Source organism: Trichoplusia ni, unplaced genomic scaffold (assembly GCF_003590095.1).
Source record: "Trichoplusia ni isolate ovarian cell line Hi5 unplaced genomic scaffold, tn1 tig00001093, whole genome shotgun sequence".
NCBI classification, from domain to species: Eukaryota; Metazoa; Arthropoda; class Insecta; order Lepidoptera; family Noctuidae; genus Trichoplusia; species Trichoplusia ni.
Genome location: NW_020800094.1, coordinates 107,440 through 129,825, shown reverse-complemented (window position 1 = coordinate 129,825; position 22,386 = coordinate 107,440). Strand labels below are relative to the sequence as shown.

At 37.7% G+C, this 22,386-nt stretch overlaps 2 protein-coding genes across 5 annotated transcripts in view; one reads left to right on the top strand and one right to left on the bottom strand.

Annotated features, from left to right (window-relative positions):
- Window positions 1-129: 129 nt before the first annotated feature.
- LOC113507216 (protein glass-like) lies at window positions 130-7,410 on the bottom strand. Of its 2 annotated transcripts, XM_026890082.1 has the most exons (8): window positions 6,952-7,410; window positions 6,031-6,145; window positions 4,184-4,315; window positions 3,458-3,862; window positions 2,878-3,095; window positions 2,276-2,359; window positions 1,987-2,091; window positions 130-1,354 (listed from the first exon to the last, which is right to left on the bottom strand). In XM_026890082.1, coding segments are annotated over exons 1-8 (1,134 nt in total). In that variant the 5' UTR covers window positions 6,954-7,410; the 3' UTR covers window positions 130-1,281. The 2 variants fall into 2 exon arrangements, with proteins under 2 accessions (XP_026745883.1, XP_026745882.1); XM_026890081.1 differs by having other exon boundaries at window positions 6,031-7,410.
- Window positions 7,411-9,121: 1,711 nt separating this feature from the next.
- LOC113507213 (protein TRC8 homolog) overlaps window positions 9,122-22,386 on the top strand; it is a 45,138-nt gene continuing 31,873 nt past the window's right edge. The window contains exons 1-2 of one of the 3 annotated variants that reach the window (XR_003401819.1): window positions 9,122-14,877; window positions 18,224-19,870. The gene's annotated coding sequence lies outside the window, so the exon portion shown is untranslated. Of the gene's footprint in view, window positions 14,878-16,939; window positions 16,959-18,223; window positions 19,871-22,386 lie in introns of those variants that run through there. The other 2 variants (XR_003401818.1, XM_026890075.1) reach the window with 2 other exon arrangements.

Sequence of the window (22,386 nt, the reverse complement as noted above, 5' to 3'; positions counted from 1 at the left end):
TACTGACAACGGTGATTGATGTTTGCTTACATAAACACGTCTATTCACAGGACCATCAGATAATCTTAGATTTTCAGAAATACAATTTCTCAATTTAGTATCCGTAAATATAAAAGTGCTATAAGATAATGACTAGATATTTAATACTTGATTTGTATGCTTACATATTATTATCCTAAATAGGTATGTACAAACATTTTCACATAGTATCATATTTACAATGAGGGCTGAAAGTTTTGATGATGACAATGTCAAAGTTGGAAATAAATGACAAACTTAAAGCTAAGTTCTTAAATAATAATAATTTATCGTGATTTTTCATCCGTGAATCTAATCTTTATTTTTTTCTAAATAATCCTTTCGGGAACCTTAGCTTATGTCAATTTTAGAGAAGTCATGTCTCATCTCGATCTATGTTCTGCACATAATCGCAAGCATTAACTTGTTCCTCATAGTTTTAATTGAATTTGTTACATATTTGTTTAGTCAAGTACTATATAAATACATATAACATGTTTCATAACATAATTACGCACATTAAAACATGTTTGTCAAATACTGTCACTCAATATAAAAGATAAACGCATTTACTAATAGCTTTGGAACAGTAGCCGTTGGCGCAGGGTTAAACGGGGTGATATCAAGTTTCTCATATTCCTAATATAATGTTGTCAGTTTCATTCCAGACACAATAGATTGGTAATTTGCGATAATGGCCAAAATAAGTAGGTAAGCTTCACTGGAAAAGACTTGCTACCACCTTATCTTACGCATTTATATTCCTGTTGTCAAAGCGAGAGGCCGCCCGACTTTGCACATAATCTTTATTCCATAAACTAAATTTCAAGCAAGATGGAAAGAAGTCTAATGAACCGTTTCTTGAAAAAAAACCTTGAATTGGTATTAAAAAATGATTTTGTACAATTAATAAAAAAAACTAAGATAAAACAAAAAAAGATGGTAAATTTTTTAAATAGTAAGTTGGGTTAGAAACGCAACTTGTCTTCCATAATCGCAAAGACATGGTGGTAGACCCTTTGGTTACCGACTTGATAATAGATGTAGAATTAGTTCATCTTATTTATTTGGTTATGCAATAAAAGAAAAATATGTATCTAAAATTTTTGGGTATGTATAAAACGGACTGAATTTTATCAGTCAAATACCCAATTAATTCCAAATCTACTACTAAATGCGTTAATAATGTCAAATCCTTCATTTCGCTTGTAGTGACGTATCGTCCTACATGTAAACGGCAGACAGGCCGCACCTCTGCAAGTGTCAGCCGAGCATCCCACCCGACATGTTGCCGTGCACTCGCATGTGACGGTTCAGGTTGCCGGACTGAGAGAATCTGGGGACGAAAAGGAGTTTTTATTACAAGATCAATATTAAATACCCCGACAGGAAAGAACTTTCAACCCCCACAACATTTAAATAGGTCGATAGGTCGATCCAAAACAAAGTAAATTGAAATCGCTCAAGCCGTTCGGGAGCAATGATGATGGTTTAGAAACAAGGCTTGGAAAAAGAGAAAGAGGATTCAAGGAAGGCATTTACCCAGCTGTGGATGCTATAGCAGGGCAAAAATAAAACAGACATTTAATAAATCTGCTCAACTATTTTTTTAGGCCCAAAAACGTGTAAAAATATTTTTTCCTCTATGCATTTATTTATCAGTTTCAGTTCCATGCATTCTTACCAGTACTTGAAGTACATTCGCTTTTGTATTATCTTTACAAGTTTGTCTCCCCACCTCGTTATCCTCATTTCTGATTGTATTGATCTCCCGACTCTAGAGCAATCTCTTTACAAAGAGAGACTTATAAAGAAAATAGAATATATTCCTAACCTTACATGTTGTATTCTTAGCCATACCTCATATTACATAGTTAGGTATTTATCTCTTTGTACTATACTTATTTGCCATTCCTATTCCAAACTCATTTTATATGAAATTGCCATCTACTCGTAAACTATTCTTACCTCAACAAACACAATTTGCATTGATATGGCTTCTCGCCAGAATGAATGCGAAGATGTTTCGTTAGCGTCGAACTGTCTGAGAAGGCTTTTTTGCAGGATCTGCATCTGTTTGAGAAAAAATAAATCAGAGAGAAAACAACTACATAAGCTAATTCATAGTACATAATACAGTATATTCTTGTAATGTTTTCCATCAGGATTTTGGTTCCTTATTTGTCATTTTGCAAGTAGAGGATAACGTTATTTACCTACTGAAGTAAATAAGTACTTAATTATTATTATGACTTACTGATACGGCCTTTCTCCAGAGTGTGTCCTCATGTGAGTCGTCACGCTTGAGCTTTGGCTGAACCGTCGGTCGCAAATTGGACATCTAAATAGGAGTGGAAAATATGGAAATTGATTATTAAAATAAAACGGTGGTGGACGTACTTAATATTTATGAAACAAAGCCGGTTTTCTGAAAATAAGTAGGTAATAATACTTGGTAGTACTACTATAACAAAATTATTAACAAAATACAATGGAAAATGTGAAAAATCAGGGCAGGTATAAATCATAACTTATATCTTCTACCCACGGGGACGAAGTCGCGGGCAACAGCTAGTATTTCAATAATTTCAACACGTAGTTACTTTACTAACCGACTCAAATAAAAACTACTCAGCAAAACTTGATGACTTTTTATGGGACCAAATGAGAGCTTTATCACGTTTCCCAAAAAAGTCAACAGAATCTATTTACCTAGTCGGTAGTCCCGAGATAACAAAAAAAATGAAGACAAATTGATAACTTCTTTTTAGAAGTCGCCCAAAAAGTAATAAAGCTCAGTTCAACGATTCCTACAGTCCTACCAGTGCTTACAATTACAACCTAACCGTTTAAACTGACCTGAACGGCTTCTGTCCCGTATGAGTCCGGACATGTGCGGTCAGGTTGGCGGCCTGCGAGAAGCTCTTGTTGCAGTCCCCGCAGCGGTACGGCCGCTCGCCCGAGTGCGTACGGAGGTGCGTCTTCAGCGTGCTCGGACGCGCGTAAGTCTTGCCACAGATTCGGCATAAATTTGGCTTCTGTTCGTCGTCTTCTGAACACCCGCTTAGGGCTCCCACCTAAGATAAACGATACGTAAACTGGCGTTAGTCAATAAGTCGGTACGGTGGATGTGGGTGACTAATTTTCCATCTATATTCAAGGATTTTTTTCCGAAAAAAGTCAGTTCGCTTTATGAACGATTTTTTTTGTAACGTCTCTTCCCTTTCCCCGATGACCTAGATATTTAAGCAATTTTAATCACATTTCTCTTAACAAGTATAGTTGGCGACGCAGGAATACGAAAATTTATAGTCATCTCTCATACGAAGATGGCAACCGTCTTTTTTAACGACTTTATAAAAACATATTTTCTTTGAGATTTCTCTTTGTAACTCTTTAATTTTGAGTAGTCTGTATTCATGATCAGGAAACAACTAACCTGCACTTTCCCCGAAGAGACACAGGCGGTATACCCATACTCCTGAGGATGCATCTGCCCCTGATGGTTCAGCAGGTACCCGCTGCCCATATTCTGCTCCTTCTGCGTCTCTTGAGCGTACAGCTTCGAAGGCGACCTCTTCAGACTCGGCCCTAACGCCTTCGGGCTAGCATAACTTGGTTTCTGCTGGAATATGGAGTAGTTCGGGTTTTGTTTCGGAGTGTTCTGCAGGAGAGGTTTAAAGGTCGAGGTGGCGGTGATGAGGGGATCGCTCTGCGTCGGTGTCCTGAAGTCGGCGGTGAAGGAGTACGTAGCTGACGGGTATGTCGACGAGCTGATCACGTTCTGTGTTTGAGGGTACACCACGTTCACGGACGGGGTTGATGCGTTCTGGTTCCATTGCATCTGCAAGTATCGGTTGGTTTTATTTTTTGACTATAGTATTTATTTTTTAATAAATCGTATTTATAAAGATCATCACTTCGTGAAGAAATTCGCATAATATGATATTGAATCAACAAAGGAAGAACTGGTTTTAAGACACAAATTACATAAGTACTATGTGAACGATTTTTTTAAACTTAAGTAATACTTATCGATTCATTGAATAGAAGATAATCTAATACTAATGTTAAATATTCTTAAACTTAGCAGAATAATTTGTAATCAGACAGCAAAGAAATAGACATTTTCTTTATGAAATTTCACTTCACAGTTTCCAAATACCTGTGAACACAGCTGTTCTGGTGGACAGCCATGCATGGTCATGTTCATGGAGACGTTGACGCTCATGGTGGGGAAGAGTGGTGCGCCGCCGTAGTGCTCGTAGTACGGGTAGCCACCATTGTTCACCATCATCTGGTATCAGAGAAATATGTGAATATATTTAGTCCATCCAAAGGCTGTCTGTAAAAGATCGCACTTAGCGATAAGACTGCCCATTGATAGTTACTAATTATTTATATCCAATCCTGTACTTATGTGGTATGCATTAAGAATATTCTATCTATCTATGTGAGTAGGAGGATGGGGAAATTGACTTCAAGGATAGACGAGTGGGGTACGTCATCACACCTATACACTAATATACGTCAATACTTTTTATGCAATCTGCCCTAACCCACTGATAAAGATGTGATTTCTGTGATCGACGAATACGTGTTCTTATTTTGGCTTTGTGCATGTGATTTGAATGTGTGGATTTTAATCCATATATCGCAGGGAGTTTCACCTCCCTGCGATATATGGATTAAAATCCCTATGGCGTAAAAAGTAACTAAAAAAAGTCTAAAATATTTTTATCAATTTAGGGTAGTGATTTCAAAATTGAAATATCTCACTTAATAAATTAATAGTTACAACTAGTTTCCCACTTTCGTTACGTTTCGTTTCTATCAATCCACTTGATGACCTAAAATAGTGGTTTAACTAATAAATAGTAAATAGCATTGTAGTTATGGTATAAAAACAGCAAGAATTTTTTTAAGATTCAAACCTACCAAATATTTAATTATTACATAAAAAAATCGGCCAATCGTTTCATGCGTGAAGTATAATCGGCGACCTAAAGGCGCCGAACACAATAACAAAAAGGAGTTTTGTTGTAGGAATACTACCTACCTATTTGATTTTCTATTTACAGTAACTAACTTCATGAAAAAAACAGCGTATAAAAAGTAATAGAGATTGGCCGTGGACCTTCGATAGAGTTGGATACTTGGGTTCTTGTAATGAAATGAAATGAAATCATTTATTCTGTAAGTAGGATATATCATCACTTTTACATGTCTTCTTATTTTTTTTTGAGAACGCTGGAGTCGACATTTCCTATCTGACTACCCTGAGAAGAAATGTCGAAACAAACTCGAGGGGTCACAGTCTCTTTTAGTCTCTTGTAGTCAAATTAACAAAATCTTGAGCCCTTGTCTTATATTTCACAATAAAATCATAAAGAATATAGAGCTCTATTACCGAAAAGACATGAGTAACATTCAGGATAAGCAATAGTATATTCAACTTAAAAGCCAGTTCATAATTTTTTATTTCGGAGAAATTAACTCATCGAGTATAAGAACAATTAAAATATGTGAATTTTTAACATCCAAAAGTGCTTTTAAAGTGCTGGCCAGTTTTTAATTTATAAATATTTGACCCAATAACACTGAGTACCGGAGCGTGAGCTTTTAATCAATTATCTGTTGTCTATGTTTAATTCCATCCCCACATTATGTTTCACTTTCGTTTTATTAATCCTTCGCTATCAAAATTCTCATTTCAATAAATCCCGCGAAGCCGTACATAAATGTTCATAATAAGAAGCCAGCAATAATCCAAGATGCCGTATTAATTACAATTATTTCATATCGAAACCCCAATAGGGCGGAACCCCGTTTCCACAGTTTTCCATACAAAATTTTCCTTCAAAACACCCCTTTTGTTAGAGAGAAACGGGGAGCGAGAGTCCTTGAAGAAAGAGCGAGAGGGTACGATTTGAAGTTGTTGTGTGTTGTTGTGTCTATCCTTGTTTTGGTTGGTGGGGTGTTGGTGTGAGTGAGAGGGATGGTTATAGGTACCTGCGGGTGCACGGCCTCGGCGGCACAGTCGCCGTGGACGACGGCGTGCTTCAGTGAGAGGAGGACGTCCGCCGCCTCCCCCCCTCCCCGCTCCCTGCAGTCCCCCGCGCCGCTCCTGTTCATACAAATTGTATTTTTGTTATAATTATCTCAGTTTCAGTATTAGCTAGTAATTGAAGTCACAAGTAACATCTATATAAATTCTAACAGAGTATAAAGCTTAGGTAATTTAGGTATATTTAGGTCTTGTTGTAAACTTGATTTTTATAATAATAAACGTGTTTATTGCAAATAGAGACCAATATAAGTTAATTGTTTTATTGAGTCTATATCTATCTGTCTGTTTATTTTGGTATCTAGGTAACCTACCTACCCAAAAAATAGCTTCTCAGTTCTAAAAACAGAACTGAAATGATATTTTTCTTTAATTGAAAAGTTGTTCTGCAATTGCATTTTTTTTTCTTTATACCTGACAAAGATTCCTTTTTCTACATGTGCAAAAGAAACGGCGAAGCAAACTCCAGAGCAATGGACGATGTCACACTTGCCACTCTTTTGTATAAATTAGGTTATCAAGGGTACGCGCTAATCAAAACAAGTGCTTATGGCATGGACGGTCTTGACGATCCAGTGACTGGGTCTGATCATTTTCCCCATTTCAAGAACTCGATCATCTAACCCTACTTACTAACTCTGGGCTCCCGAGAGAGTCGCATTTAGATGGCATTGCTACACTAAAATCCGAATTTATTGCTTTTTGGTCGAGTTGCACGAGTCAGAACTACTTACTCTCGATGATGGTACCTACTGTTATCAGCGTCGTTTGGTAGGTGTTGCTACCAAACGACGCTGATAACAGTACCATTTTGGGATAAAAAAGCGAAATCAAATTCTTATCAAATTAAAAAATAAATAAATAACATCTCCAATCTTGAACCGTTGCTCTGGTCCCGGCCACTATCGATCTTGGAAACTTGGAGGCGAAATTCTAAACGAAACCAAGTCAACAAACAATGTAAACATTTGGCTCCGTGTTGCCGGGTACACTCCTAAGGTTTGTGAACGAACTTCGTGTCCAACGGGTTACCGGTATAAACACGTGATTATTTTTGTAATAAGGAGGTTTTATACAGTAATTCTTAATGAGAAGAGGTTTAGGTACTTATTAAAGATGTGTTTTTGATCGGTGAACGATAATTTAACATGTTATATTCCGACTGCATAGATTGCAATGTTGTTGAGGTCACCACCACTGATTGTATGCGATGTATCGCGGGTTAGATCCCTAACAAGTATTTTTTTAATGCACAAATGCCTGCTTTGAGTCTTGGTGTCTGGTGTTTCCGATTTGAGTCTGGAAATATACCCTAGGCGAAACTTCTAATTTTAATTATAAAAAAACTATCTATAAATCGATACTACATTGTTTTAATGTCCATCGAATTGTAAAATGTTCTAACTTTGAAAACTAGATGTTTCGTTTCCATAAAAGAAAAAACAAAACGTAATTTAATCAGACCAATTTAGTTTCTTTTTTTATCGTTGTTCTGCTATCCTGCGGCAGCAGTATCGAAACGCCAATCTGTTGGTTGTTCATGTACGCACCAAACCAATCAAATTCGACGGCATGACTCGCGCGAAGTTCGTTAGAGTCGCCAACGCCTCCTAGCGTCAGTTTTCAAAAAAGGAAGCGCGCGCGCGGCACGGTACGATATCGCGGCTCAACTAAAACCGAAAACCGATTATACCTCCTATTAAAACCGTGTGAAATCATCAGCCAGTAGCCTTCATCATCTCAGGATCACCAACGGAGTGGAAGCTCAACGACTAGTGCAGGTCGCAGCCCAGGATTCACGAGGTACGTGCGTGCATTGTATCTTTACTGTAGCCTGTCTAGGATCTCGCAGAACAACAAATAATTAACGTATTTTTTTTTATCGTAAGACCACCTCCTGGTCTCCCCAGAGTGGCATCCGCATCACAATTTCATTTCGGCTGGTGCGAGTTGCTACATCTTTTTGGTGCCGAAACCCGGGAGCTTCCATTTAATTCTTATCGAATCGCCATATTGGTTTTCTGGTTAAAGGTAACTTAAAATAATCTCAATCGATCTATTGTTTTAACCATATCGCATTTTAAGTTGTCCCATCGGAACTATCAAACCATTCCATAATTTCGTAATTATTCATAACTAAACACGTCACGTAAACGAGCTAAGTAGGTACTTATCCTAAATTCGCCATCGAACAAAAAACTATAAAACTTCCGATTAGCTTGTGAGGGTACCTATGCCGATCTAACTACAAATACCGTCCTGCATGGGTATTCTCGCTTGTTACTTAACAATTATTGTGGTGAAGTCAAATTGTGCAATCACTTTTATCAATTTATCGGTGCACACTTTAACAACCCGCAATAAGTAACTCATCGGCTCATTAAAATGCAAGTGACCTACCAAAACAAATAACGTAATACTAAGTGGATTATCCGTTTTTTATTAAAGTGGTTTTCGTAGTAACATTTTGTTCATTAAATACTTTCATTCGTAAAAAACGTACGTCGTTTAAACGTACCTACGAGTATTATTATTCACTGTAGGTAGGTAGATTGAAATATCGTAAACCGTTCTATCAAAATAACGTATCAGTTACCTAGGTACCTACAAATAAAACTTCTCGACGAGTCGGTGATTAAATTTACCGTTTATTTTCACGAATTGAACACAGAGGTAATCAGCTGTTGCAGTACATTGTGTCTATAGTTCTATACAGTCATCAATCGACCCTGTCATATTATCTGTGTATGCTTATAATATAATATCCGAGTAGCTAGATTTGCTAGTTGGTAACAATAGGGATACCTACACCGTACACGCGTCTTGTAACGTACCTATTATACGCGCCGAAGTTCGGGGCGCGTTTGGGTAGGATACACTGTCTTAGCGACCACTACCTACTTATTGCGGATGATACTTGCACATAAGTAGGTACATTTATTTAGTGCTTAATTATAATCCGTAAGCTTAACTCTGTATCGAAATTCTTCGCACATTACAAGAAATAATATCTCATAGCTTTGTTTTGTACCTGCTTAATAAACTTTTTTTAAATGCCGCTTCTCGGAAAACCTACCCGCAGGGGTACATTAAAGAAATCAAAATGTAATGAAGTAGAATATTCGACTCAAGATTTACCGTCTTTGCGTAGGAAACGAACCATTTCTTATAACCGTTTAAATAAAGCGCTGGAGATAGGTATTTTAGCCGAAAACGATTCTTCTCAACTAAATTTGTTTTTGTCATATTTTCAAGACATTAAGCAACATGCCGCTAGTTTTGAGGATGCGCATTTTACGATCCAGGAGATTCTCGATGACCCTGAAAATGAGGACAATGACCTTCAAGAAAGGTTTGATGCAATGTATTACAGATTGTTGTCAATCCATCGAACGTTATCTAAAACTGAATCAACTCGGTCTTGCGACACTGTTTCGTCGAATATTCGATTACCGAAAATCGTGCTTCCTAACTTTAGCGGCGACATTAAAAAATGGCCTGAGTATTATGATACGTTTAACACCTTAATACATAACTCAACATCGTTAACCGACACTGAGAAGCTTCATTATCTCGTATCGTCTCTGAGCGGCGATGCGCTGCTTGTTATCAAGCCTTTCCCTCTGACACACGAACACTACCGCGACGCATACGAAGCACTCACCGCGCGCTATAAGAATAAGCGGGATCTTGCGTTTACGTGTTGGCGGGATATTTTGAAAATTGAATTTAAGGTTTCTGACGCGCACGCATTTCGAAGGTCACTCGATTTATTCGATGAAAACTTAAGCATTTTAAGGACTATTAATTTGCCGGTTAACCATTGGGATTTCATTTTAGTGTATCATATCTTATCGAAGGTCGACCAGAGGCTTCGTCGGGATTTTGAGGAAAAACATTCCGATGTAGAACTTCCTACTTATAACCAATTGCGAAATTTCCTGCAATCCAAGTGTGAGGCTTTATTGCGAGACACACATTTTGTTGAATCGGACAAACCTCAACCGAGGTCTAAATCTGCTCACCCGCAGCCCCAACCGCGCAGTTCTGCGTCACACACACTCGTTGCCGCTAAGTCCGCTACTACACAACAACTGAATGAAGGGGTACCAACGAATGTCCCATACACAAAAAAATGCACGTTTTGTTCAGATTTCCATTCCATTGCCGCATGTCCCGAGTTTCTTAAAAAATCGTTTGATGAACGTTTGCAGATCGCTACTGAGAAACACTGGTGCTTTAACTGTTTGAATCCATCTCATCAGTTAAAAGATTGTAAATCTATATTTTCGTGTCGCATATGCAAGAGAAACCACCACACCTTACTCCATCGCGATAAGTCTAGTGAGTCAAATCAGTCTTCATCGACATTAGTGTCAAGGTCGTTAACACACACCACTGTTCTACTGGCCACAGCAATGATTCAGGTCCGTGATGCCTTTGGCTCAATGCAATCGTTCCGAGCTCTTTTTGATACTGGAAGTCAAAGCAATTTTATCACGGAAAAGGCAGTGAAACGTCTAAGCTTACCACTTAGTCCAACTAACGACAACGTCAGCGGTATCGGAGATGCTTCAGCGCCGATTCTTGGTGACATCACGTGTTTGATAGGCACAAAGGATAAAATCTTATTTAAATTGAACTTGCACGTCATATCAACAATATGCGGCGATCAACCGATAGCAAAACTTAATACATCTGGGTGGACCCACATTGAATCGAAACCCTTAGCAGATCCTGGTTTTGATCTCCCGGGACCTATCGACATATTGCTCGGCGCGGAGGTGTTTGCTGACTCGCTTCTAAATCAACATATCAAAGGCAATGCAAATCAACCGATAGCTCTTAACTCTGTTTTCGGTTGGCTTCTTTTGGGCAAAACTCGTCTAGCTTCAAACGCCTTAGTGCACGCATCGGGTAAAAACGACATCGACTTGAATTCGTTAGTTCAACGTTTCTGGGAGTTAGACTGCGTACCCAAGGCGTCTCTTCTGACTCCAGAGGAGGTGTTTTGCGAACAAAAGTTCTTATCCGACCATTGCCGCGATACGTTTGGACGATACACAGTACGCTTACCATTCAAAGATGATAGCGAACCGAAGTTTGAAGGTTCTCGTGACGTTGCACTTAGACGATTTCATGCAATAGAACGTAGGCTGTCTCGTGACCCTGACTTACAAAAGGAATACGCGAATTTTATGACAGATTACTTGGACGCCGGTCATATGTCTTTGGTTCCCGGGAATGAACTCAGTCAGGGGAAATATTATATTCCACATCATTGCGTTTTGCGTCCTGACTCTGCTACCACCCGTCTCCGCGTTGTCTTTGACGCGTCGGCCAAGGATGCCCACTCTCGGTCTTTAAACGACACTCAACTAATCGGTCCCAAGTTACAACCGAACATTCTAGAAATTCTATTGCGATTTAGGGTACATAATATTGTTTTTATGGCTGACGTTCGACAAATGTACCGTCAAATTCTTATTTCCCAAGCCGATCGTGACTACCAGCGCATTTTTTGGAGAACCACTCCTACAGAATGTCTTCAAGAATACCGTTTGAATACTGTAACATATGGCGTTTCATCTTCACCCTTTCTTGCGTGTCGTACTCTGCGACAGCTTGCCGAGGACGAGGGCAATCAGTATCCCATAGCAAAGGGAATCATTCTGTCTGACGTATATATCGACGACGTGGCCAGTGGTTCCGACACGCTAGAACACGCCCAACAGGCAAAGGACCAACTAATCGCCTTGTTCAAATTAGGTGGCTTCCATCTTAGGAAGTGGGTGTCTAACAATGCGCAACTTCTGCTTGACCTCCCTATTCAAGATCGTCTCACTGGTTCTGTCTCTCTCGATAACTATGAAACTCAAATTTTAAAAATTCTCGGCCTAAAATGGGATCCTCACACAGATGCATTTCTTTTCGAAATCCAACCTCTCGACCGGCCTTGTACCAAACGATCGATTCTCAGCGAACTAGGTAGAGTGTTCGACCCTCTAGGATTTTTGTCTCCCATTACAATTCAAATCAAAACCTATATCCAGAAACTTTGGATCCTTGGTATCGGATGGGATCAAACACCGCCTGATGAGGTCATTGGTATGTGGAATACTTACAAGGTTCAATTATCACAGTTATCTCAAGTTCGAATTCCTCGCTGGTTAATTTGTTCTGATGTCAAATCGTTCGAGCTTCACGGGTTTTGTGACAGTTCCGAGGTAGCGTATGGTGCGGTAATATATTTTCGGGTTACTAACGGCAGCGGCAAGGTCACAACGTATCTGGTCTGTTCTAAGGCTCGTGTAACACCTCTTAAACGAATTTCATTGCCTCGTCTGGAGCTCTGCGCCGCAGTTCTTCTATCAGAACTTTATAAATTTGTTCGTGACACTTACCTTGATCGCATTACGATTAACGATGTCTATCTGTGGTCAGACTCGACGGTAGTTCTTTCATGGTTGCGAGCCCATTCTTCCCGCTGGGTAACATTCGTCGCCAACAGAGTCAGTCAAATCCAAGATCTTACTGCAACTGCGTGCTGGCGCCATGTACCTTCAGGAGATAACCCTGCGGACGTTTGCTCTCGTGGTCAATTACCCAGTGAGATCGTAAACAACTCCTTATGGTGGGCGGGCCCTGATTGGCTACGTAGGGATCACTGTTCCTGGCCTTCTATCCCTGATACTGCCTCTCACGAGGATGAAGTACTCGTTAAATCCGAAGAACGCAAGTGTGTAGTCTTATTAACCGATCAACTTGATAAAACCTTACCTGACGGATCCATCATCGAGATGTTATTAAATCGTTTCTCTTCATTGTCTAAGTTGGTAAATGTCCTCACGTACGTATATCGCTTTATCGATTATACTCGACATCCCAATCAGGTGAATCGAAAACGATTTCTTAATAACGTTGAACGTCATCACACTCTTATAAAAATAGTTAAACATGTACAACACACCACTTTTCTCGAAGAAATCTTTCATCTGCAATCAAAAAAACCCTTATCAAAACCTTTTCGCAAGTTAAATCCGTTCCTTGATGATCAGGGAGTACTCAGGGTGGGCGGTAGGATTTCGCGATCAGGTCTCGAATATGAGCAAAAGCACCCCGCCTTCTTACCTTCTAACCATCCTTTTACTTACTTGGTCATCGACTTTATTCATCGCAGTTATTTACACCCAGGTATTAACACTACACATTTTCTACTACTTCAACAATTCTGGATCATAGCTGCAAAACGCGTTATTCGTCGCCACTTGTCCAAGTGTATTCAATGTTTTCGAACAAATCCTCAGCCATTACAACCTTTTATGAGCGATCTTCCCTCTTATCGCGTCAATCAAGTTAAACCATTTTCCGTGGTCGGTGTCGATCTAGGCGGGCCGTTCCGTATTAAACTCGGTTCACATAGAGGCGCGAAAATGGATAAGGCGTATTTGTGCTTGTTTGTTTGCCTGGCGACCAAGGCGGTGCATTTAGAAGTCGTATCGACGTTAACAACTGAAGGGTTTATTGCTGCTTTGCGCCGATTTGTAGGAAGACGCGGTCGGTGCAACGTAATTCACGCGGATTGTGGCACTAATTTTGTTGGTGCAAAAAACCAGCTCTCAATTTTAATGGAACAGGCAACGAATACAGAAAAAATCGAGTTTAAGTTCAACCCTCCCGGCGCACCGCACTTTGGCGGCGTCTGGGAGATTCAGATTAAAGCCGCAAAATCTCATTTGCTTCGGGTTGTGGGTGATCAGGTTTTGACTTTTGAGGAACTAACCACTCTTTTTGTTCAAATAGAAGCCATCTTAAACTCAAGGCCACTTTGCCCTATTAGTTCCGATCCAAACGACCTGACGTGTCTCACTCCGGGTCATTTTCTTACTTTAGAACCTTTGACAGCCGTTCCCGATGAAGATCTTTCTAACGTAAACCTAAATCGGCTTCACCGATGGCAGCTGCTCCAATCTTTTCAACAGAGTTTTTGGTCCAGATGGAAATCAGAATACTTAAATTCTTTAACGCAACGAGCCAAATGGACGAAACACTCTAAACCGTTACAGATAGGTTCTATGGTAATCATTAAGGACGATAATCGTGCACCATTGCATTGGAAACTTGCACGAGTTGTAAACCTCCAGGTGGGTGCTGATGGGATAGCTCGGAGTGCATTGGTTCAAAATGCTGACAAACAAATTATAAATCGACCTTTAGTTAAACTGTGTCCCTTGCCTATAGAGGACTCTGCTTAGCTGTTCTAATCATATTAACCGAACTTTCAACCCTTATCCAAAATTTTATTTAATTCTTTATTTAATTCTCTTTAGTTTTAGTATTCAACCTTTCGTCAACTAATTTTTTGTCTTTTAACCAGAAAATACCATAGGCATTTTGGTGGGCGGGATGTTTCGTTTCCATAAAAGAAAAAACAAAACGTAATTTAATCAGACCAATTTAGTTTCTTTTTTTATCGTTGTTCTGCTATCCTGCGGCAGCAGTATCGAAACGCCAATCTGTTGGTTGTTCATGTACGCACCAAACCAATCAAATTCGACGGCATGACTCGCGCGAAGTTCGTTAGAGTCGCCAACGCCTCCTAGCGTCAGTTTTCAAAAAAGGAAGCGCGCGCGCGGCACGGTACGATATCGCGGCTCAACTAAAACCGAAAACCGATTATACCTCCTATTAAAACCGTGTGAAATCATCAGCCAGTAGCCTTCATCATCTCAGGATCACCAACGGAGTGGAAGCTCAACGACTAGTGCAGGTCGCAGCCCAGGATTCACGAGGTACGTGCGTGCATTGTATCTTTACTGTAGCCTGTCTAGGATCTCGCAGAACAACAAATAATTAACGTATTTTTTTTTATCGTAAGACCACCTCCTGGTCTCCCCAGAGTGGCATCCGCATCACAATTTCATTTCGGCTGGTGCGAGTTGCTACACTAGATTTGACTTACTTACTTTAGGTACTTAGAATTTTACACCTATACAAGAGACGATGCACGACATAGAATATAGTTTAAGGCACTTGAATTTGACCATTACATACTACTACAAGTATCAGGGAAGGTTAACGAGGGGCAAACCGCAAGTTACAGACCGCGGAAAAAAGTTAACTTTTCATCAAGTCTTGAGTCTCGACCAGGGACCAGATCCTGCCATTACAGTGGCCGATGAATGAATTTGCAATTGGAATAAATTTAACAATAATCCTATTCTTTTAAGCTTTAATTCAGTACGGGGCAACATAAACGGTCAATACAATGAATTTCCAATTATTTCGAAAAATGCCCCAAAATAATACGAAGAATGCCAATTTAATCCATTTCCATTCATTTATCGGCCATTGTAAATAGCAGAATTGGGGCTCAATTCTGCTATTTACAACTGACTTTTTCGCTTATTTTTTAATGATGAACAAAATCCACACTTCCAAACTCGCAGTATGTGTTCAATTTATCCCGACACCGAAATTCGGATTCAATGGTATGATTCTATGTGCCATAAAATATTATAAAAGTGCGTTAATGAAAACTTAACGAATGTATAGAAGTGATAAGTCCGTATACCTATTACTTAAATTATATTCATAACAATAACTAAATTGTGTAATCTCTTATTGTGTAATAAGAGAGCAGCCAAAATGACTTTGTACATCAAATAAAACCTCTATTGAAGCCAACTATTACAGAAATGGGACTTGATTAGGCAGGATCAGCCATCTGACTTCCATTAGTGCAGGGTTTGTTTATGAGTAAGATTTAGTTTATTCATCAAACGCATGATAGATGGTCTAAAACTGTAAACGGGCTGCCCATATTTGGTCGTGGGATCAATAGTTTTTGTATTGATTGTATCACCTTACAGACTACATTAATTGATGGTGTGATGGAAGGTGAAATTAAAATATATATATTTGCTTTAAAGACGTTTGTAAAATGATACAATATTTTTATTCTGTTGTTTTGCAAATATAAGACTGGATTTCTATACCCATATCGTATATCGTGTAAAAATGATTATTAAAGCAAGAGTTTAAGAAGAATTCACTATCAAAACTTTTCAAATTAGCTTCTCAGCTTGCTTTATTTCTTTGCAAAAAAAGCAAAGAAATATTAATTGTTTTGAAGATTTCTTTGATCGTAAACAATCAATCAAATGAATTAAACAAACCAATACTCGATGGGATTATGTTTTTACTAGCAGAGCTGCCGTCTTCCATAACCATTATCGGAATAGCTACATTACTATTGCACTATCACGCCTTTTACCTTCATTTGCATGAAAAAGTTCATCTCAAACAGAAACTGGGAAGTAGCTCGAATTTAACTCAAAAGATCTTAAAAAAACAAAATAGAAACTCTAAAATGTTTGCACTTTTCAGTATCGGTATTTAATCCAACTACAATGCAATAGCCATCGACTGCATGTTTGGTTGTAAATCTTTTTGGTAAATTACAGCACGCGATTGACTTTTAGTTCTTTCTCATTTGGTTTATGCAATATGAAAAAATCCTGCCAGATAATTTAAAGTTCGAAAAGAAAATTGACGACAACGAGTAATAATTATATTCTGGTAGAAAATTTGGGAACATTCATAAAAGCTCTTAATGGGCATGGTTTCCATATAGGGTATTTACACCATATTATCAAAAGAATACAGTTGTACAGTTCGATGTTCCAAAAAGAATATGCGCTGAGCATTACAGTACTGCTTTCAGTTCACTTTGCAAGCGTCTTAGGCGATTAAGAACTCCGATTGGGTCCGAAACTAGTCGGGCACTCCCGATAAATACGCGTGAGTAAACCGTTACATCATTTAATAATTAACTGAAGAATATTGTTCAAGGAGAGTTCCCACTTACTTGTACCCCGAGCAGGGTGAGAAGGGGAACAACGAGGGTAGCGGCTCCAGGTCGAGCGGGGGCAGGGAGAAGGAGCCCATGTCCTCCGGGGGCCACGCCTCGTCCGGGGACAGCGCTGAACACGCGATGTTGTCGCTTAAAGCGTTTAGCTCGTCGCCATTTTCTGGACAGCAGTTCTCGTTTTCCTGCTGTAAAGGAAATGTTTGATTAGAATTTGTCTGTAACATGGTTGAAAGGTGATAAACGGTTTTTTACTATCCTATAATTTATGCAAATTGATGAGAATACAAGATAGACTGCCACATATTTTATGATTAGGGTTATAGCTACTCTTGAATGAATAGTTGTTTCTCTCATGTGCACAAATGCAGCACAAACATGTGATGTTATTCAGCAGGTAGATACAGAAAATCTCATTCGATGAATTCTCTATAAGTATACATGACGTTTCTCTTAAATTGAGAAGCATGAGATAGTTGAGGTAGGCAATCTCACTAAACTATTAAATAGTGATTGTGTCCATTATCAGATCAAGGACTTTTATTGATGACACTTTGCTAATAAGCCTGCAAAAGTATAGCCCAATTATAACTAGAAACAAAATTACTGAACCATTTTGGTATTCTATTTTAAATATGTGTTTTCAATATTTCAAAATATGAAAACACAGGTAAACTTCTGTGACATAAGAGTGTAACATTAAAAATATTCATCTATTTATTCCAGTTTTACAACCAATCGTCCTTGATTATTGGCACCCAACTTGGGGTCGACTATTTTTTAGCTCTCGAGACAATAATTTCGTAAAGATGTATTTAGTATTAAAACTAGCAATATTAAAATTCATTGAGCCAAATTAGAAGTATAATCACGTTTAATCGTTTCGTTGGTATCCTTAATTAAGGTTTTGGATCCAAAACAGATCTGAGATTTTTTCTCATATCACATTGTAGAGTTTTAATTCAATTATTTTTATGGATTGATCTAGATTATCGCCAGCCTTTTAGCTACTACAATCTACATTTTTCATCTTAACCTTTGACCTACATAACAAATCACTGAATTTCTCTCTCATCACAAATAAAAACTATTCTTTACGTCTTGCTCGTTCATTCTAATTTATCTTTTAAATTTCCACCTTTATCCATCGATTTATGATAGATACATAGATACCTATATAAGCAGTATACTTTTATCAATCGCCTACAGCACAGATCACCAAATATATCTCACTTAAAACCAAATCTTCTCTATTAATACTGTTTTAGGTTCTCTCACAACAGTCTCCGTACCTGACAACAGTCTTCCGGGAACTCTCGCAGTTGGTTGTCGACGCAGGTGCAGTGCAGGGGGTCGCACAGCCCGTGCTCGCTCGAGCAGTACTCGACGAGCCCGAACTGCGGGTTGTTTGGCACGTAGCAATCCATGGCCCCGCCTGCCGCGCATCTCTACAGCGCAAGGGCGGAGATTGTTAACATGGCGAGCTCAGTTTCCGACGCTTATAGTCACGGGTTGGCATGCTGGAATGATTAATTATGATCTAAGTATGAGTACATAACATGTATACCTATATTCATTTATATTCAGGTCTTAATATCGAGTATATGCCATATATGAATCCTGTACCGAATACCTACCTATGAATCTCTGTATTCAGGTCTTAATGTAATTTAACAGATGAAGTTTCAGAAACATAAACACATTAAGATACAATTTTAAGCTAAAACACTGAGTGGTCAGTCAGAATCAAAGATTTCATCTCTGACATAAATTAGACGTAATCGAAATACAACAGTAGTATAGTAACAGTATTCGAAATATGTTGAAATATACAAACACGAGTTAACCAGAAGAGTCAACTGTTCATCAAGTTTAATTGTTGGGATTTATCTCTACGTTAATCTCGGGTATTAAAACGAAAATATGTGACAAAAAAGCGGACCATTTTGATTGATAATATGAGAATAAAATAATATTTCAATCAAAAATCTGTAAAAGGCTCCAATGTTGAGTTTTACTTAGGCATGTGAAAATACAACATTTAGCTACGTGTAGAATCCACGTTTGGCAAAAAAAAAACGCTTTGTAACTATGAATTGTTCCTTATTTCTGAATTCACCTCTTTACATAAGGAGTTAATACTCTGCTTGAATATAGAACGATAACACAGATAGAAAAATGTCTGCTCTCATCGATAAGTACGTAGTTAGTCCCATACAAACGCTATCGTTAGCTCTCGAGGCGTAAGACAATATTTCTTATTAGTACTATTTCCACTTCTTTTTGATTCGCTCCTTACTACACCGAATTTTTATATAACTATATTTTAATTTGTTTTTTTCTTTCCATTCTGTGATTAAAAAGTGTGTTTTGCTCCTCGTATTGGTCGTTATCGAATTTCTGCTTAAAAAAAAAGAGAAAGGTCCCAGAAAGAAGGACCAAATTCAAGGCAATTTATTTAATTGATGAAAATTCAAAGAGAAGAATAAGATAAACCGTGCTAAATCTATTTTTTCGTGTTTAAAAGCCACTTCGTACGCGAATAAAACTTGCATTTTTCCAGTTTCATTCTCATTTTTTTTTCATATTAGCAATTACCAAAGGAGGAGGAACTCTTTGTGGCTAAACTTACCTATACACTACACGACGTACTTACATACAAACTTATAAAATTTAAAGGTGTTTAAGACGATTAACACTTGAGTGCTTTGAAACACCTTTATAGGGCCTCAATACCTACCTATAGCATTAACTACAGCTAACGACCACGACCACATGATGGCTACTGATTAAAGTAATAAAAACACTGTTTTACCCTTCGGGAAAGGAACCCTAAGAACGATATATTTAAATTAACGACGAACATCTCGTAATATTCTAAAATAAAATATATAAAATTCCCGTGCCACGGTGTTAGTTACCGTACTCTATCTACTACTTAACCGATTTTTACCAAATGTTATATGCGTATTCAGTAGTTTTGAGAATCGGATACTATCTATTTTCATTACCCTAAGCGATAAGGGTTGTCCACCCTTAATACTTTGTCTCCACAGTTATCATCGACTGTGAGGCGGCACGTACTTCGCCGGGACTGCTAGTTATATTATAGAGCCTACTTTTTCCTTTCTAACAACCTCATCTTTATATGTACAAGCAACATTTTGGAAGTTAGTATATATAGCACATGTAGGTATGCCTTGTTTCTGTGTTTTATCGGTAGTTTATGTATTCTAAATTAAATTAAATTTCAAAAGTGGTTCTGGCATACTCGATATAGTAATTGCTCTATTTATTTACTTAACTTAGTTTAACTTATCAGACCATTTGCGGCCGTTAATCTTTTTAATGACCGTATTTGACGTTTCATTTCTCAATAACTAGATTATGCATGCGGAGTTACAATTAAACCAACACTAACGATGTTCATGTCCTTTAGGAACTAACCATTGGCAAAACAACGTCTCTAAGGCGTTTTAAAACGTTTCATTAGATTTCTTAAAGAGACGCTGTTAATCTTGTTACTGCCGCTACGATTTTTTTTAGTAAGAATTAAATAAATAAACTGAGCTAAGGCTGAATACTTCAAATTGAGGTCCCAAGTTGGGCGCCAGTATCGTATCTTCTTTTCATCCACAAGATTTTAAAATTGGTAACCATATTGATTAGGAAAATTGTTTACTTTACATGTACATATAGCAACAGACTGAACCCGTCCTGGAAATATCGCATCCCAGTAACTAGTTCGGACATCAAGTTAAAAGAAAACGTTTATTATTTTAAAATACGGTTTTCAGAATGGCAATTACCTACTTCAATACCTTATCTAATAAATATTATTTGTTGCGAAACTATTCCAGTGGTGACAAAAAATGATTAAAAAATCGTTACAGTTCTTTGATTAAGTAATGTTGATATTAAATAACATTATCGGTTTTAAATGAAACTAAACTTTGTTTTTGCTCTTATCTCATCGTTTTTAGGGTCCCGTATTAAACGGGTAAAATCGGAAACCTATTTCCGAGGTTCCATTATCTGTAGGGCTGTCCGCCTGTCAGACTTTATCCAAGATCGACATTAAGCAACGGACAATTGTTACAGGCAATAATTTGGGGGTGAATATAGAATATTTTAGCCTACGTACCTACCGATTTGCTTTTCTTTAGCCTATTTAATTTGTAAGTACTGTTGGTATCGCAAGGCTAACATGATCAAACATTTCGCACATGACCAGTTGTATCATTTGTAGCGATTATATTTACGTCATGCAATTTTATATCGCTAGCCTTCTAGCATAGGCATTGACTAACAAACTAGCTACATAACGGTGCCAACAAAGTCACAAGATTAGCTACTTTCAGTCCCCCCTTACTGAAACTACACCACATAGTTTTCTCGCAATATAGCTTTCAGTAGAAAAATTTTCATGGGATCTTTAACCGACTTCAAAAGATGGAGGTTCTAATGTTTTTTTGTTGGTAACTACAAACTAGCGACTGGATATAACGATTTTATATTGATATTTTTTTTAACGTGAAATAGCTGTCACTTGTTCCCATAAAAAAAAAAACATCTAGTATAGACTCTGTAGTCTTTATTTGAAGTCGGCTTTTCTTTACAAAAATACCTAGGTATGTACTTTAGGGTAAGCATCGTTTTCGACAATGTATACTATGTCTTAGTATCCAATGTATAATACTTATACACTAACGGAACGAAAACTCTTCTTTTAATTTAAATTAAATGACGCTTTGTTATCTAAGATATGTCAAATTCAAATAATAAAATGTTGAACATTTTCAACCGAATACTGTTGATCTTAAATAATTATCTTATAATGTATATCTGACAACTATAATCTCGAATTAAATTAGTAAAATATAGGCTCATTAATTACGAAAAACTAATAATATAATAATTAATTTACAGTGAAATTACATTCGAGGTTAAATGAAAAATAAAATCTATTAAAAAAATACCGACCTTTAAAAACTACGAATACAGTAGATAATATTTCAGGAACAGAGTTTTCTCAAACGGTTACATTTAAATCTTTAAAAAAAATCAGTGTTCAGTTAAAACAGGTTTACTAATTAACTCACCACTTTGTAATAAAGTTGTTCTTCGCTAAATATTAGCTTATTAATTGCAATACGCTTTTCAGGCACTGAAATATCTTGTAACCCTATAAGATATCGGCTCCATATATGGGCCTCACTTATTAGACCTTATATTTATTGTAAAGGAACTACTTTTTCAATTATCCAGAACACTTGTTCTGGATAATTGAAATGTATGTGATGTTGTCCGCATTTATTATTTATTATTACTTGTTAAATAAATTATTTATTTTGTTAAGGTTGAGGCTGTCTACGTATAACTCCTGTCATTTACTAATTAAATTATTTAACATCAACTAAATAAATGTTTA

Coding starts and splice junctions, on each gene's coding strand:
- LOC113507216 (XM_026890081.1), bottom strand. CDS start 6,153: ATGAACAGGAGCGGCGCGGGGGACTGCAGGGAGCGGGGAGGGGGGGAG. Junction 3,863..4,183: donor CAGAACAGCTGTGTTCACAG/GTATTTGGAAAC, acceptor CGATACTTGCAG/ATGCAATGGAACCAGAACGC. Junction 2,092..2,275: donor TCTGGAGAAAGGCCGTATCA/GTAAGTCATAAT, acceptor TTTCTCAAACAG/ATGCAGATCCTGCAAAAAAG.